This window comes from Macrobrachium nipponense, chromosome 4, assembly GCF_015104395.2.
Source record: "Macrobrachium nipponense isolate FS-2020 chromosome 4, ASM1510439v2, whole genome shotgun sequence".
Classification (NCBI taxonomy): Eukaryota; Metazoa; Arthropoda; class Malacostraca; order Decapoda; family Palaemonidae; genus Macrobrachium; species Macrobrachium nipponense.
The window spans coordinates 124,544,552-124,561,344 of record NC_061100.1 but is presented as its reverse complement, the minus strand read 5'-3'; the positions used below and the strand labels follow the sequence as shown (position 1 = coordinate 124,561,344).

The following is a 16,793-nucleotide window of genomic DNA, read 5'->3' as shown; positions in this document are numbered from 1 at the left end:
TTCAGGCCCTGTCTGTGGCCCATTTTCAAGAGATGTTTGGGATGTTAGCCTGGATCAAGGCCCAGTATTCGTTGTTGTTGTTTAAGATTAAGCTGGCCTTGTGCCAGCACGGGCTCTTGCTCACAGAGCAGCCCGTATGTCATATTAGTTTGAGATGTGAGATGCTTAGGATATGCAACTTTATTGGTGATAAATGAATGATGTGGTGAAGGTGATTTGATATTGAATAAAGGATTTGATGGGCAAGGTTGAAACCCTTTAAACCCTAAGGTACCCTTCAGTCGTAGGGAAAGCTGGATAGTAGTAAGTGTTGGCTAGTAGGAGAGACCAACAGATTGGAAGAATGAAGGTTTGAGTTGTAGGCACAGTTAGCTAATAAGGTAACTCGTGAATTTCTGGGACATATTCCTTTTCCGGTCCGCTTTCTTTGGGTGTGTGTTGTCTGGTGAGTGTGGTGGAGGGATAGTGATGAGTGTGAGGGGAGGGTGATGAAGGAGGGAAGAGGTGAATGGGGATGTCTGTTAAAGAGGTTTGTCTTTTTTGTCTTGCATGTTATGTGGGTTGGGGTGGGATGGGGTAGTGGTCATGATTGTTGGCACCATGTGCTGTCAGTCAGGGTTGTGTTCTGTTCCTACCTTGGTGGTGGGTAGGAGCATAGGAAACCTGCTAATTCATGGGTGTTTGTTAGAATGTGCTTTGTGATTTGAGTGGTTGTGCGTTCATTTCCTATGTACCTATCTCTTAGTTGCTCCGTTTCTGGACAGTCTTAAGAGGTAGTGTTCTAGAGGCTCTTCTGGAATTCTTTCGCAGTACTTACATGGCCTGGGATCGCCAGGCCATGTAAGTACTGCTCAGACCTGGAAAGTCTTTTGTTTATTTATTTGTACAAACGTTGCGGGAATCCATTTCCATTATCAGGGCCAATATTCTTTGGATATTGATCAGGGCTACATGAAAAACACTTAAATAAAATAAAATCGGGAAGTTTTACACTTAAATAAATTTGTCTGAAGAGCTAACATATTTATTTATAATAAAATATTCAGTAGATTGAAAAAGAAACCCACAAAATTACTTTGCAACTTGTTTACTTCTAAGTATTTACATTTACTTAAACTCCAGTATTTATATTTACTTAAACTCCACACTCGAGTACTTTCAGGTCCGGTCTGTGGCCCATTTTCAAGATATGTTTGGGATGTTAGCCTTGGTCAAGGCCCAGCAGTCTTCTGGAACTTCTTCTCGTTGACCTGTCTTTTATGTGATGGCTGTTCTGGTTTTCTTGAGAGTTGCCAATCCCCTCTTGTCGCTCTGATATCCTTAGCTGATGGTCAATGAGATTAAAACCCTTATGGTAAGGGTGTGGTCACCAAAAGTCTGTTGGGCAGGAAACCTAATCTCCAGGTCAGCAGGGTCAATCTTAGGTTCTTTTAATATCAAAGCTCGGCATATGGGATCTTCTAGAGCGAATGTAGAGAGTACATGGAATAAAGAAAACAAGAAAATAGTTGCCCTCCCTTTTATGCCTAAAATGAAACAAATCACTTCAAAAATGAAAGAAAGTAAATATAAATTTGTATATACCTTTGATAATACCGTAAAAAACAAAGTATGTAAAAATAAATTGGAAGGAGATAGTGGGGGTATACATAATCAATTGCAACAATTGTGGAGACAGATATGTGGGGGAATCAGGTAGGGGAATAAGGACTAGAGTCCAAGAACATAGAAGGGCAGTACAGCTTAACTCTCAGGGGAGTGCTATAGTTAGGCATTGTTGGGAAAATGACCATAGGATGGATTTCAAAAACAGTAGGCTTATATACAAAAGCAACAAAATTAGTCACAGGAGGGTAGTAGAAGGTGCACTTATCAGAGAGATTAAAGTAATTGAAGGAAACAAAGGTTTTACCTCAGAAGATCCCATAAGCCGAGCTTTGATATTAAAAGAACCTAAGATTGACCCTGCTGACCTGGAGATTAGGTTTCCTGCCCAACAGACTTTTGGTGACCACACCCTTACTACAAGGGTTAATCCCATTGACCATCAGCTCAGGATATCAGAGCGACAAGAGGGGATTGGCAACTCTCAAGAAAACCAGAACAGCCATCACATAAATGACAGGTCAACGAGAAGTTCCAGAAGACTGCTGGGCCTTGACCAAGGCTAACATCCCAAACATCTCTTGAAAATGGGCCACAGACAGGACCTGAAAGTACTCGAGTGTGGAGTTTAAGTAAATGTAAATACTTAGAAGTAAACAAGTTGCAAAGTGATTTTGTGGGTTTCTTTTTCAATCTACTGAATATTTTATTACAAATAAATATGTTAGCTCTACAGACAAATTTATTTAAGTGTAAAACTTCCCGATTTTATTTTATTTAAGTGTTTTTCATGTAGCCCTGATCAATATCCAAAGAATATTGGCCCTGATAATGGAAATGGATTCCCGCAACGTTTGTACAAATAAATAAACAAAAGACTTTCCAGGTCTGAGCAGAGTTTGTTTCAACGTTTACGGGTGACTACTGGCAGTGTTTTTATAATTAAATAAGTATTTTTTTTTACAATAAATGGTTCATAAGAATATTTATAAATAATTTTTTGGAGTTTTGATAAAGAAATGTGCTGTATATATAAAATAATGTGCTGGTAAATATATACCAAACCTTTGTTTGATATAAGAAACACATCCAACTCCACCTATATCGACGACAACCGTACCGTCGGTCGTCGCCACTGTCTGTGTAGAAAGACAACGCCATCGTCGTCGGAGGATGTATGTATAGCTTTAGTTGTGATGGATTATGAGTGGAAAGAGAAAAGGAATAATGAACGGGCAAAAGTTGAAGAACTGTTTGGATACGAAGGATGTAAGGTGGGAAGAGGTACATATGGACATGTCTACAAAGCTAAAAGGAAAGATAGGTGAGCACTTCCTCTTTCTCGTCTAAACCCAACGCCAACTAGTCTACTGGCCATATCCTAGCTTATGTTTGCCCTATTTTTTTCTTTTACATTTAAGAATTATGTTTTCTTTTAATAACTAGTTAATATAGAGCAACACGGAATTTTTATGGGTGTTGTAATGTATAGCTAATTTCGGTACAGATTGGCAGCAGAATCATTTTGTCATCGAAAGTAGCTAGCTAGCCTATGTACCTACCTAGGTCCATCGAAGGTATGACCTTAGTCTAACCAAGAGGGCCATCCAAGAACATTGTTTCCCTCAGGTTCCTACTTTATATTTAGATTAAAGAGTCGGGAGTAGAGATGAACATAGATTGGTTTGCGCCAACAGGAACAGGAGTCAGAAATATAGCTAGGTACTAGCTAGGTACTTGGCTTAAAACAGTCTAGCCTAACCCTTCATTCTGTACCTAGCTACTGCCTAACTGCTGAAATGTGGTTTAGGGGAAACAAATGACTGGACTAACTGATCCAGTTTTGGCCGCGTGTGGATCCACCCTCTGAAAAAGTACTTTAACACATCCTGACACCAGAGATGGGCACCAGTCACGAGTCATTGGTGGTGAGAGCAACAGCTCGAGACCTCTACTAGCCTTTCGAAGTAAGTATTTTTTCCAAAGTTAGAAATTTAGGTCCTATTTTAAGAATAAACAGAGGTTAATGAAAGTCTAGCCATGCGCAGTGCAAACATACCTCCATGACACTTTTGAAATTTTTACTTAGGCTAACTTTCAAAAATTTTACTTAAAACGCCAAAAATTTAGAAGATTGATGCCATCTCGATGTTTGCGGAGTCACTTGTGTCAATAAACTTTCCATTCCATGTGCTAAATCTGCACACCACTTGTACTCATAGACGCTGGGGCACTTTCTTCACAACAATCATAAACAATGACACCAACTCTCTGGCACATCCGAGGAAACTCACGATTTTTCGGTAGAAAGAAGAAGTGTGCATTAGATTATTTAAATAAATAGTTAATCATCAGTATAAGGTCATGAATTGCATAAATTTTTTACATATTCATGATTATGTATTGATTTGAAAATTTTCTTTGTTGAAAAAGTAGCTAGATTCCTGACTCAGATATCAACAGTTTTGCTGTGAACAATGGTCTTGTTCGCACTTCCTATTGTTTATCACTGATGCCAATTGGTTAGTGTTTACCCTCCGAACTGGGTATAAGACTTACACAAAACCAGGGAAATAAGTGAAATTAGCGTATCTATTTGTTGTATGTATACATATTGGAGCAATTTTATCATTATTGCATTATTATGAAAACTAGAATTCATGGAAACAGTTTGTAAATGCATCGGCGTATGTGTGAATCCACTAAATTAGCAATGATGAAATTTTGCCGTCGTCTGCTCGGGGATGACAAGGCTAGAAATATTGGATTGTATCTAATTTAGAAATATCTGTAATTTTTCGGGGTTAATTTGGTTGCAAGTAAGATATAATAGGCATGAATTAAAATAAACATTTTGAAGTAACATAAAGTGAAGTTAAACTAAATAATGAGTAAAGTAAACAATTAAGGGAATAAAGCTTTGAACCTCATAAACAGTGTAGTCGTATGCTGCCCGCAACTGTGTTTGTGGAGTAAGCGCTTAAGAACCAGGAACCGTAACGTAGTTCAAGTGCAATTTGGAGTGAATTAAGACCAAAATGTGTATAATTGCAATCAAATTAGCACTGTGGAGTTTCAGTTGTGATGTCAGTAAGGATAAAACCACCAATTACAAGGTAAAAATGAATTTCAGTTCAAACCATGACTCCGGGAATAAGAAGTTTCATACTTCCACTAATATAGGCAACAAAATGTTGTTTTATTGTGCTGATTACAACTGCAATCTTGAGTAAGATCAATAAATGTTACATATATAAGCTAATATTGTTCAAATGAGCACTGGGAAGGATGTGAGGACCATGCGGTTTATGAAAGGGACTGGAGGCGGACTATGCCATATTGGATTTCAAAACTGCCTTGAAAACATATTTTACGAAGAGCTCACATGCTTATTTTAGTTCGTATGACGCTTTCATATATCACATTATGTTGACGAAACTTCAGTCTTTTGAATGGTATGCTTAAAGATGTAATTGTATTCTTGTTTCACCAATTAGATATCGAGTGAATAAGGCTAATCCACCTGAGTACAATGGATCCAAGGCGGTGTTTCCCCCTATATCTGATGATTTGTCGAGCCTGTATAATTCTTGGCAATTTTATTTCACCTTCTGTGGTTATTGCATAATTTACTCATTAGGCTACCTTAGGCCCACTGTATGCTAGGGATGTGTTGGATTCTTGCACCTTTATGCTAACCTTTGTTTAGAAAAAAAAAGTAATTTTAAAGGTAATTTTTTGGAATACTCCAAATAGTTTTGCATGCAAAAATGGCTAGGAATTGGTAGGGCAATAAAAGAGCCTAAAAATACCAACCTGATGTAACCCAGGGGTGATTTTGGTTACAATTTTGCTGTATTAGCTATGGAGGGGGCCGGTATTGTCTTAGGTACTTTATAAGTTGTAGTTTAATTTTTTTTTCCTCAGTTATTAAGCATTTGCACAGGTTATTTATTGAGAAGTGTTTTGTTTTGATGTGTTTTATCCCAAAAAATATAAATTATATAACGTGGGAGGTGGCTGGGGTCTTCCAAAAAATAACCTTTTTAACCATTTTGATTAGACTAGAGCCTAGAGGCTTGCAAGATTTTTCAATTCTAGCTTCAAATATTTACTTTCAGGCCTAATTCTAGGGTAATTAAATAACTTCAATATATCATTGATTTAAAATTTTCAAAACAAGGCAAACAATTTTTTTTTTCTCGAGACTTAACATCACTGAACACAGTTTTGAAGTAGGATTCCACTTAAGGGCATTTCAGCTCTTTCAAATTTCAAATAAAGTCCATTATCCTATTTCCACAATAGAAATTTATTAGGCTAGTTATGTTTTAACAACATATTCTGAGTTAGAATTAAAGAAGGATTTTTGCTCAAAGCAGGTGAAATATTCACTTGGAAAACTTTTAGGATTCTCAGCTGAAACTGAAGTAAATTGTTAGTTTAGACCATGATTGCAGTTTTGACTTTAAAATATATAATTACAGCTGTATTTTGTTTGTTATTACAGAAATACAAACCATTGCCTGTTATATAAGAGCATCCTCGGTGGTACTAGAAATGGCTGTTGAAGTTGGTAACAAAGTCATTAATTGGTGGATAAGAGGGTGAGTAGGGAAATACCCACGACTCACCCACTGCCACCAGTCACTTTTCCTTTTCTTGCATTGGACTTGTCAGTCTGTAGGTGACAATCATCTTCCCTTGAAGAGACTCAGCGAAGAAGGTACATTACTTCAGCCTCTTGTGATCAATGTCATGGAGTTTGCTGCTGTTGCGTCTCTCTGGGCACGACTCATGGTTGAACACATTGGCAGACTTTCCTATGACAGATGCCTCATCCCAGAATTAGAGGGGCAAAGTTTCTGAGTAAATGGTGTCGAGGGAAAGGCATAGACTTTCCGTGTGTGCCTGAGTTTTGTCCTCTAGGATAACCTTGTCCTGGGAAGGAGGGACATGGTTTTGCCCCATTTCTGTCCAGCAGGTTTTGCATGAAAGTAGTCTCTCTCTTAGGAACAGCTTGATGTTGGGGTCTTTGTTACTCTTTGAAAAAGTGGTAAAGAGGAGAAGAACAGAATCCCAGGACTCTTTATATCCTAGTGTCCTTCAGGGATGGTGATGCCTTCAGTGTCTTGGATTGCAAGGAAGCCTGCTTCTGGTATACCGTGACAGGTAGCCCAGTCTTCTTCCTCTAGGATGAGAGGGAGCTTTCGAAGTCATTGAGGCCAGTCTCCAGGATTTAACAGACATCTTTTCCTGGATGGAGAGTGTTGCTTGAGCTCTCCTCATTGAACAGACTTGTTTCAATATGGAAAGAGCACGTTTTTTGCTTGAGTCTAAGTGAGAGAATGACTTCATGATTTTAATAGACCTGAAGAATGCTTGCTGAACTTTCAAGTGCTCATTCATCAGAACTCTTCGAAGTACCTTTGCTTTGTGTTCAGCTGAACTGTTTACCAGTTCCAAGTTGCCTGGTTCAGACTGGTGACAGCCCCATGGGTGTGACCCAGCAGTTAAAAGTGGTCTGGTTCAGAGTGGTGATGGCCCCACAGGTGGTCCCAGGTTTTCATCTTGGTTTTGGTTTGGGCCCATACACAAGGTATATGCTTGCTTTGTTACCTGGTCAACTGGGTTGCCTTGGCTTCCAGTTGGGTACACTTGCTCCAGGAAAGAGGCTGCCTTTTCTTTTTCCACAAGTAGGGGTTTTGGTAAATGGGAGAAGTCAAATCTTATTTATGCCCAAGTAGCAGACATAGTACTTGGGTGTGCTCACAATTGTCCATTTGTAGTGGCCCAAGCCTCAGGCTGGAGGCCCGTTTTAGACATAAGCACTCTGAATCAGTTTGTCGAAGAGACAAAATTTAAGATGGACATGAATCAGACGGTATTGTCATCCATCTGTCAGGGGGATTGGATGATTTCCATTGGTATGGAAGATGCTTACTTCCATATTCCAGTTCACCAGAATGCAAAGAAGTTTCTTTGATTAGTGTTCAAGAACAAAGTATATCAATTCAGAGCTGTGTGTTTTGGGGTTTTGATTGTCCTGCAAGTGTTCACATGAGTCTTAGCCCCCATTGCAAAATGGGTTCATCTAGTTGGGATTAGAGTATCCCTGTATTTAGACAACTTGTTTTTTAAGTTGCAAACAGAGAAAAATTGCATGGAGGACTTGTATAAAACTCTGTCTTTAGCTCAAGAATTGGGACTTCTGATAAACCTGCGGAAGTCAGTCCCCTGTCAGGAACTAGTCTATTTGGAGTCGTGCCTGCAGGAAGTGGATCTATTTCTAGCCCTTCAAGAGTGCTCAGCAAAGGAATGGATGAGTCTTTTGGGCACTCTATCCTCAATAGAACAGTTCGTGTCATTGGGGAGACTGGATATGAGGAATCTACAGCTCTTCCTCAGGGCAAACAGGAACAGAAAGAAGTTTCCAGACTCGTTTGTGTTCCAGGTCACAAAAGAGATAAAGGAGGACCTGCATTGGTGGAGATTAAAAGACGGGCTGTTAGGAGGTACGTCCCTTCTGCTGAGCCCCAATCTAGTATTCTTTTCAGACGCATCCGATCTAGGTTGGGGAGCGATCCTCGGGGATGAGGCAGTCTCAGGGACTTGTAATGTTCAACTGGGTCAATGGCATATCAGTCGGAAGGAATTAACTGCAATCCACTGGGGGTTGTTGGAGTACAACAGCTCTCGTACATCAGAAAATGGAGGAACTCGCCTGTTTTCTCTATGTGAAGTGGCAAGAGCCTTGTTGTTATGGGCAAAATAGAATAAAACAAGATTCATTCAAGGGATATGCAACGTACTCACGGATGAATTAAGCCTCAAGGAGTAGGTACTTCCCACAGAGTGGATGCTGAACCTGTTGGTCTGCCCCAATCTGTGGAAACCTTGGGGCATACAAATTATAGACCTATTTTCCACATCAAAAAACCACCGTCGTCTTCTTTACTGCTCGCCAGCCCCCGGACCCGCAAGCATGGGCGATGGACTCGATGCTTTTAAACTGGTCGGACAAAGACTTGCATGCTTTCTCACCGTTCAAGATGGTAGAAGTCATCAGCTAATTCAGGTCTCACCACATCTCTATGACCCTCATTGCTCCATTCTGGCCAGCGCAAGAATGGTTTCTGGATCTGCTAGAGCTTCTGGTAGACATTCGGAGATTGCTTCCACAGACAACAAGTCTACTCAGGTTAAGGCCACACCAGATGCGGCAAGCGTTGAGGAACCTGTTGACTTTGACCATCAGAGGATATTATAAGGCAATGCTGGGCTCAGATCCTGTGATATAGAGAAATTTAAAGGTTCTTAGACCTTGTCTTGGAATATAGCTGGGGCTCTTAAATGGCTTTTGGAACCATGTTTTGAGCCATTGAATACTTCTTCACTGAGAGACTTGACAAGAAATACCCTATTCCTGGTAGCCTTGTCTACAGTGAAAAGGGGTGAGCTTCATTCGATGGACAAGAGAGTAGGTTGTGCTCAAGGTAATGCTGTATGTGCTTTAACCTAGGGGTTTTGAGCAAAAAACTAGATCCTGTCCAAACTGTGGCCTTATTCTTTCATTATTTAAAACCTTTCAGACTTAATAGGACCAGAAGGAGAAGAAAGGTCTCTGTGGCTGGTCAGAGCACTAAAATGCCATCTCCAAAGGACAGAGAAGATTTGGGGCTCATCCGATCACCTATGGTGTTCCATTAGAAATCCATCGCACCTTATGTCTAAGAACACCCTGGCGTTCTTGTTGAGTGATATTATTTTGGAGGCTCATTCTCAAGTTAAAAAATTGGATTTTAATGCAGAGAAAGTGAAACCTCATGAAGTGAGAGCAGTGGCTACGTCGCTTTCCTTTAAGCATAGTCTCTCTTTATATTCCAATATCCAAGCAACATATTAGAAGTGCAAATAAATGTTCACTTCTCATTACCTGCATGAAATCAAAACGGTTTATGACAACTGCAGTACCCTGGGTCCATATTTAGTGGCTGGCACGGTGTTGGGTAAGGGTGTATAGGAAGTCATTCTTTCCTAATCTAGTCTCTTCGCCTTGAATAAGGTTGTTGAGTTTTAAAGGGAACCTGGGGGTACTATTGATGTACCAGGAGTACCTTTCAATCTTTTATTAGTTGAGTATAGTTTTTAATATTTGTTGAGGTGATATATTTAATCGGGTTTGATTCTGTTGATTATGGTACTGTGCCCTGGGCAGGGGGAATCTTTCTGTTGACTATTCTAGCCACAGACTATTCCTTAGTTGCTTGGATCCCACTAAAGTAGAGGACGACCCTTGGCTATACTGCCATGTCTCTACAAGTTAAGACAAGCATCATCCAGAGGCAGTAATCATCTGTACAGCTCTTAACAGGTAAGGAACTAACAGGTATTTTCATGAATGTTAGCACTTTGTACATTTTTTCATTATATGGAATGTATGTGCCTATCCATGGTAGGATGTGGGATTCAGATATGTAACAAATTGGGAAGTTGCATACATCAAAATTATATTTTTATAATAAAATAAGATTTGATGTGTACTTACCAAGTAGCTACATGATCATGGATGGTAGGGGATAAACAACTGAAGTTTGTGCTGAGTTGGTTCCTCTCCCCCAGTAGTGGGTGGGGGTATCACCTAATCAAAACAAATAATAGCGCTCCCGCGAATTTTAAAAATTCTATCTGCCAGCAGATAGAAACTATAGCTATATAACTACTTGGTAATACATAAAATCTTATTTTATTACAAAAATGTAATTTTACAGATATATATCTCTGAATTCAAATAATTACATAAATCAGTACATACTTTAAATTTAGTGATAATTACAAAATACCAGTTTGTTCATGACACTTACCTGTCAGATATATATATATATAGCTGTATTCTCCGAAGCCCGACAGAATTTCAAAACTCCCGGCACACGCAGTGGTCGGCCAGGTGGTTAGTACCCATTCCCGCCGCTGGGAGGCGGGTGTCAGGAACTATTCCCATCTTCTATTCAGATTTTCTTCTGTCGCCGGTAATGTAAACGCCTGTTTTCATTACCTCCGTCTAGGATTTTGGAACTTCATTGCCGCTTAAGTATCTTAGTTGTTTTCTTTTTGGTTTATTAACTTGGATTTGCGGCTAGGCATACGCTATCATAAATTGATTTAATTTTGAATTTCTTGACATAAGAAGTCTGATTCTAGTTAGACTAGTTTCAGACTTTGTTGTCTGCAAGGGGTTAGGTGAGAATAACGAAACTTTCGATATATTCTCACTTAATATGCACGACGTGTCATCAATGTAATTAGTGTAATAATTGACTGATTCCGAAAGATGATGTATGATTCGTATGTACGCAAATTAGGGCGTAATAGAATCAGGAGGTTTTCCTCCAAGATCAGTAAACAGAGTAAACTTTATTTTTGTACATGAACTTTCCTGTCAGATATATACTTAGCTATACGTCTCTGACGTCACGACAGAATTCAAAACTCGCGGCACACGCGACAGGTAGGTCAGGTGATCTACCTTACCCGCCGCTGGGTGGCGGCTGTAAGAACCAATCTCCCTTTCCAGCCAGAATTTTTCTGTCGCCGGTGACGACTACACCTGTGGTTGTTACCTCCTGACAGCTTTATTCAATTCTCGTTGCCGTGGATTTATTTGGACTGACTTTCGGTGAAGTACCTGATCTTGTTGGCTTGGCATACGCATTTGTGGATTGTTTTTGGATATTGATTTGGATTTTTCTTTGATTTCGAGATGTCTGAGTTAGAGGTTAAGAAATCTTCTATGTTTAGGGTGTGCTCTATGGATGAATGCAAGGTGAGACTACCGAAAGCTACGGTAGATCCTCACACAGTTTGCTTTAAATGTAGAGGGAAAGAATGTTCTTTTGTTAACCCGTGTAATGAGTGTGAGAAGTTGGATGAGGGTGAATGGAAGGCTCTTTCTTCCTACTTGAGGAAGTTAGAGAAAGACAGGGTGAGAAAGGCTTCGTCTAGGAGTTCTAGTAAGTCTCGTATTAGCGAGGTAGAAGAAAATCCTGTTGTAGCATTAGAACCTTCTCTAGTTTCAGCTCCTGCGCCCTGCATCGAACCTAAGGATACGACTACGGAAGTGGCAACCATGAGAGCCACGATCCTTAGCATGGAAAAGAAGATTCGTTCGTTGCAAGGTAAGAGTAGTGAAGGTGAATTGTGCAGTGATCCCAGTGCAGTGGAGGGTGCGTCTGATCGGCTCCTTAATGCTTCCAGGCCTAGACCTCTTCCAGACTCCCAGTCCCAGTGGAGGAGGAAAGTCAACAGCCGCAGGAAGGTTAGGGAGAACTCCCACCGATCAGGCGTCCCCTCGGTAGATCCTGATGCTCGTACCCAGGCTGCCCTTGTTCGCGCGAAGAAGGAGGTATTGCGCCAATGCTTCTCTTCTTCTTCCTCACCTTCGCCTAGAAGAGGATGGAGCGCCTCGGATTCTTCGCGACCGCTGAAGAGAGCCTGGAAGGCTCCTGGCGCCTTTCCTTCCAGCCCGGAAGTTTTTCCAGAAGAGCCGGAAGTAGAGATCAAGAAACCCAGGAGGGAGCAGGAGTTCTCGCCTCATAGTAGGCTTCGAGCCTCTTCTCCGGTGGAGGATTTTGCAAGATCTCCAGCTCGAATTCTTGCTGGACTGCAAGCGCAGATTTCGGCGCTGGCGGGCTCCTTGGCGGAGGAACGCGTCGGAAAGACGTCTCTCTCCCTGTCAAGAAGTCTAGGATTCCTTCGCCTGTGTTACCGTCTCAGTCAGAGTCGGTTCTCTCTCCTGTATCAGCGGATGGAAGGAGGCGCTCTTCCCTCGGCAGGCGCTTGTCGTCTTCCAGGCGTCAATCGCCCAAGAAGCTTTCTCCTGGTGACTACATCTCTCCAGTAGGAAGGGATCTAGCGCCTAGTAGGCGTTCGTCTAAAGACAGGCGTACAGCCTCGTCTTCTCGCTCATTTCCGAAGATCCTTCATTCTCCGGATAAGAGAGCCTACTCTTTGATGGATTCGTCAAGAGACAGGATCTCGCCTTTTGTTAGGCGCCTTGAGCCTAGTAGGCGCTACTCCCCAAGTAGACGCTCTCCCGCTCCCAAGCGTGGTGCGGAGGATAGGCGCTTTTCTCCTGATAGGCGCGGCTCTCCTTTTAGCCGCTCGGTTCAGGACAGGCGTGTAGAGCCTGAAAGATATGTCTCTTCTGGGAGACTACCTTTTGAAGAGACACACAAGTCTGGATCGAAGTTTGTGGAGCATGGTAGACGCCGGTCTCCTAGTAGGCGACCTTCTCCAGGGCTTCGCTCTCCTGTAAGTAGGCGCCAAGAGCCTAGTAGGCGTTCGCCTCATGGTAGGCGCATCTCGCCTGGCAGCCGCTCTCCTTTGAACAGGCGCATGGATCCTGAGAAGCGCCTTGAGCATAGTAGGCTCTCCTCTCCTAGCAGGCGCTCCCCTTTGGAAGCCCGGAATTCTAGGAGTAGGTTATAAGGATCAAAGAGCACGCACTCATCAGAGTAGGAAGGACTCATTCGAGAGGAGCTCTCCAGAAACTTTGGCTTCCCCTGATAGGCGCCAGTCTGCTACTAGACACTCTCTGGACAGGCGCACTTCTTTAGAGAAGGCTAACTGCCCTCGTAAAGAAGCGGAGGGTTCTTCAGTGGATGAAGTTGAACCTTCAGAAGAGGATTTGGTGAAGGACTCGTCAGTTTCGTCCTATAAGATCCTTACAGATCTCCTTCTTCAAGAGTTTGGAGACTCCATTACTCCCGTCGCTCCTCCGTCTCCTCTCTCTTTATTCTCGACTTCGAAGAAGACGAAAGTTTCCTCTTGTGTGAGGATGAAGCCAACCATCTCAATGAAGAAGGCTTTGAGAGGTTTTGGTGATTGGCTGCTTTCTAAGGAAGAGAAAGGGAAGACTGTGTTTTCTTTCCCTCCTTCCAAGCTTACGGGCAGACTGGGATTTTGGTACGAGTCTGGAGAACCCCTAGGCCTGGGTCTTCCTTCATCGGCGGTATGCGGACTTCTCTTCTCTGGTAGATGCAGCACGACGCTCGGCTCTTTTGTCTGCTAAGACTACCTGGGCTATGAACGAGCTTGACCACCTGCTGAAGGGAATGTTTAGAGTCTTGGAAGTCTTCAACTTCCTTGACTGGTCTTTGGGGGTCTTGGCTAAGAAGACTCAGAACCCGGATGCTATTTCGCCAGAAGATCTCAACAGTGTTCTAACGTGCATTGATAAAGCAGTTAGAGATGGATCGAGCGAAATAGCCTCCCTGTTTGGAGCAGGGATCCTTAAGAAGAGATCAGTCTTCTGCTCTTTTCTGACTAAGTCTGTTTCGCATGCCCAAAGAGCCTCTCTTCTGTATTCGCAGCTCTCGCCTCTGCTATTTCCGAAGAAGATAATACAGGACATCTCAGGATCTATCTCTGCGAAGGCGACTCAGGACATGCTCGCGCAGTCGGCACGGAAGCCTAGGACCTCCTTCCAGACGAAGACAAGGAAGGAGACTCCAGCTAGACAGGAGCCCTTTCGAGGGGGCCCTCCTTCTAGAGCCTCTACCTCGAGAGGTAATAGACCTTTCAAGAGAGGTAGATCCTTCTCACGCTCTGTCAGAGCTAAGAAGTAGGGAAGTAGTCCTCCAAACACCAGTAGGTGCCAGACTTCTAAGATTCTCGGAAGCCTGGGCAAAGAGAGGAGCGGACAACTGGTCCCTCTCGATTATCCGGAAAGGATATCTGATTCCCTTTACGGAAAGACCACCGTTGACAACGACTCCGAGGGAGTTGGTGGCCAGGTACAGGGATCCCATCATGAGCCTTGCTTTAACACAAGCAGTGGAACAAATGTTCGAGAAAGAGGCTATAGAGCTAGTGAGCGACCCTTGCTCAGCGGGCTTTTACAAACCGCCTTTTTCTAGTTCCAAAAGCCTCAGGAGGATGGAGACCGGTTCTGGATGTAAGCGCCCTGAATTTCTTTGTAGAAAAGAGGAAGTTCGCCATGGAGACGACATCCTCAGTGTTGGCGGCCCTTCGGCCAGGGGACTGGATGGTGTCCCTAGATCTTCAGGACGCTTACTTCCATGTGCCTATCCATCCTTCTTCAAGGAAATACCTCAGGTTCATGATGGGAGGAATGATATTCCAGTTCAGGGCTTTGTGCTTCGGCCTTTCAACAGCCCCTCAGGTCTTCACAGGCCTAATGAAAAATGTAGCAAGATGGCTACATTTGGAGGGAGTCAGAGTGTCCCTTTACTTGGACGACTGGCTAATCAGAGCCAAGTCGCAGAAAAGATGTTTGGAGGACCTACAAAAGACCCTTTTCATGGCAAGTTCTCTGGGACTTTTGGTGAACTTTCAAAAGTCTCAGTTGATCCCCAGTCAAGATCGTATCTATCTGGGGATTCGGATGGCTTCTCTGGATTTTCGGGCTTTTCCGTCTCCAGAACGGATAGCCGAGGGTCAGAGAAAGTCAAAGCCTTCCTAGAGAAAGAAGTATGCACAGCGAGGGAGTGGATTGAGTTTGTGTGGGGAACCTCTCCTCGTTGGAGCAATTCCTTTCTCTAGGAAGGTTGCACCTCAGACCTCTCCAGTTCTTTCTACATCGAAACTGGAGATGTCGTTCGCAAAACCTAGAGTTCTCCTTTGAGATCTCAAGGGAAATCAAGAAGGACCTCTCTTGGTGGGCCAACCCTCTCAGGTTTGCAGAAGGGATGTCCCTTCACATTCCGAACCCCAACCAAGTGTTGTATTCCGACGCCTCGGAAACAGGTTGGGGAGCAACGCTCGGCTCAAGAGAAGTGTCAGGCACCTGGAAGAAGGAACAGGTGACCTGGCACATCAACAAGAAGGAGCTGATGGCGGTTTGGCTAGCTTTGAAAGCTTTCGAGCCCCACGTCCTAGCTTCAGCAGTACAGATCAACTCGGACAACACCACGGCCCTGGCTTACATCAGGAAGCAGGGGGGGACTCACTCTTTCTCCCTGTACGAGACAGCAAAAGAACTTCTGCTTTGGGCAGAGCAAAGGAAGATTTGTCTCCTTACCAGGTTCGTACAGGGAGAGAAGAACGTCAGAGCAGACCTCCTAAGCAGGAAAGATCAAGTCCTGCCTGCAGAGTGGACTCTTCCACGAAAAGATGTTTGCCAGGAAACCTGTGGAAGCTTTGGGGCAAGCCACCATATAGACCTCTTCGCCACAGCCAAGAATGCGAGGATAGCCAACTACTGCTCTCGATATCGGACCCGATGGGGGCCAGTGTCGATAGACGCGTTTCTACTAGATTGGAAGGGTCTAGACATGTATGCTTTTCCTCCATTCAAGATACTGGGAGAGACTCTAAAGAAATTTGCAGAATCGGAGGCAGCAAGGATGACGCTGGTTAGACCCGTGCTTTGGGCCCGCACAAGTATGGTTCACAGGAGGTAACGGAATCATGGTAGTAGATCTTCCGAGAACATTACCACAGAGGATCGATCTGCTCAGACAACCCCACTTCGAGAGGTATCACAAAAACCTCCCCGCTCTAGATCTGACTGGCTTCAGACTGTCAAAAGTTTGGTCAGAACGAGAGGCTTTTCTGCAAGAGTTGCAACGGCTATCGCAGCAGCAGAAGGCCTTCTACCCTTAGAGTCTACCAATCGAAGTGGGACGTCTTTCGGCGATGGTGTAGGAACCATCACTTTTCCTCTTCCAGTACCTCTGTGACCCAAATAGCAGATTTCTTACTTTTCCTTAGGGAAGAAAGTGGATTGGCAGTATCAACCATTAAAGGCTATCGTAGCATGCTATCTGCAGTGTTTAGGCACAGAAACTTAAACATTTCAGAAGATAAGGACCTTCATGATCTAATAAGATCGTTTGAAACATCCAAGAAGGTTCTCCAGGGGTTCCGAGTTGGAATCTGGATGTAGTGCTACGTTACCTGAGGTCCAATAAGTTCGAACCGCTCAGTCTGCCTCGTTTAGAGGACCTCACGAAGAAGACAATTTTTCTCATGGCATTGGCTTCCGCAAAGAGGGTTAGTGAACTCCATGCACTAGAAGGAAATGTGGGATTCAGAGGAGATGCAGCTATCGTTCGTTCCTTCCTTCGTTCTTAGCCAAGAACGAGAAGCCCCTCAAATCCTTGGCCTAGGAGCTTTGAAGTACAAGGCTTGTCTGCATTAGTAGGCGAGGAAGCAGAGAGGTCGCT

The 16,793-nt window shown here is 43.2% G+C and overlaps 1 protein-coding gene across 5 annotated transcripts in view; it reads left to right on the top strand.

Moving 5' to 3' along the window:
- Nucleotides 1–2,716: 2,716 nt before the first annotated feature.
- Nucleotides 2,717–16,793, top strand: part of LOC135211126 (cyclin-dependent kinase 8-like) — a 268,054-nt gene continuing 253,977 nt past the window's right edge. For 4 of the 5 annotated variants that reach the window (XM_064244242.1, XM_064244244.1, XM_064244243.1 and 1 more), the window contains exon 1: nt 2,717–2,929. In XM_064244242.1, the coding sequence (XP_064100312.1) occupies nt 2,802–2,929 (128 nt within the window). In that variant the 5' untranslated portion in view covers nt 2,717–2,801. The remainder of the gene's footprint in view (nt 2,930–16,793) is intronic. The other variant, XM_064244241.1, reaches the window with a different exon arrangement.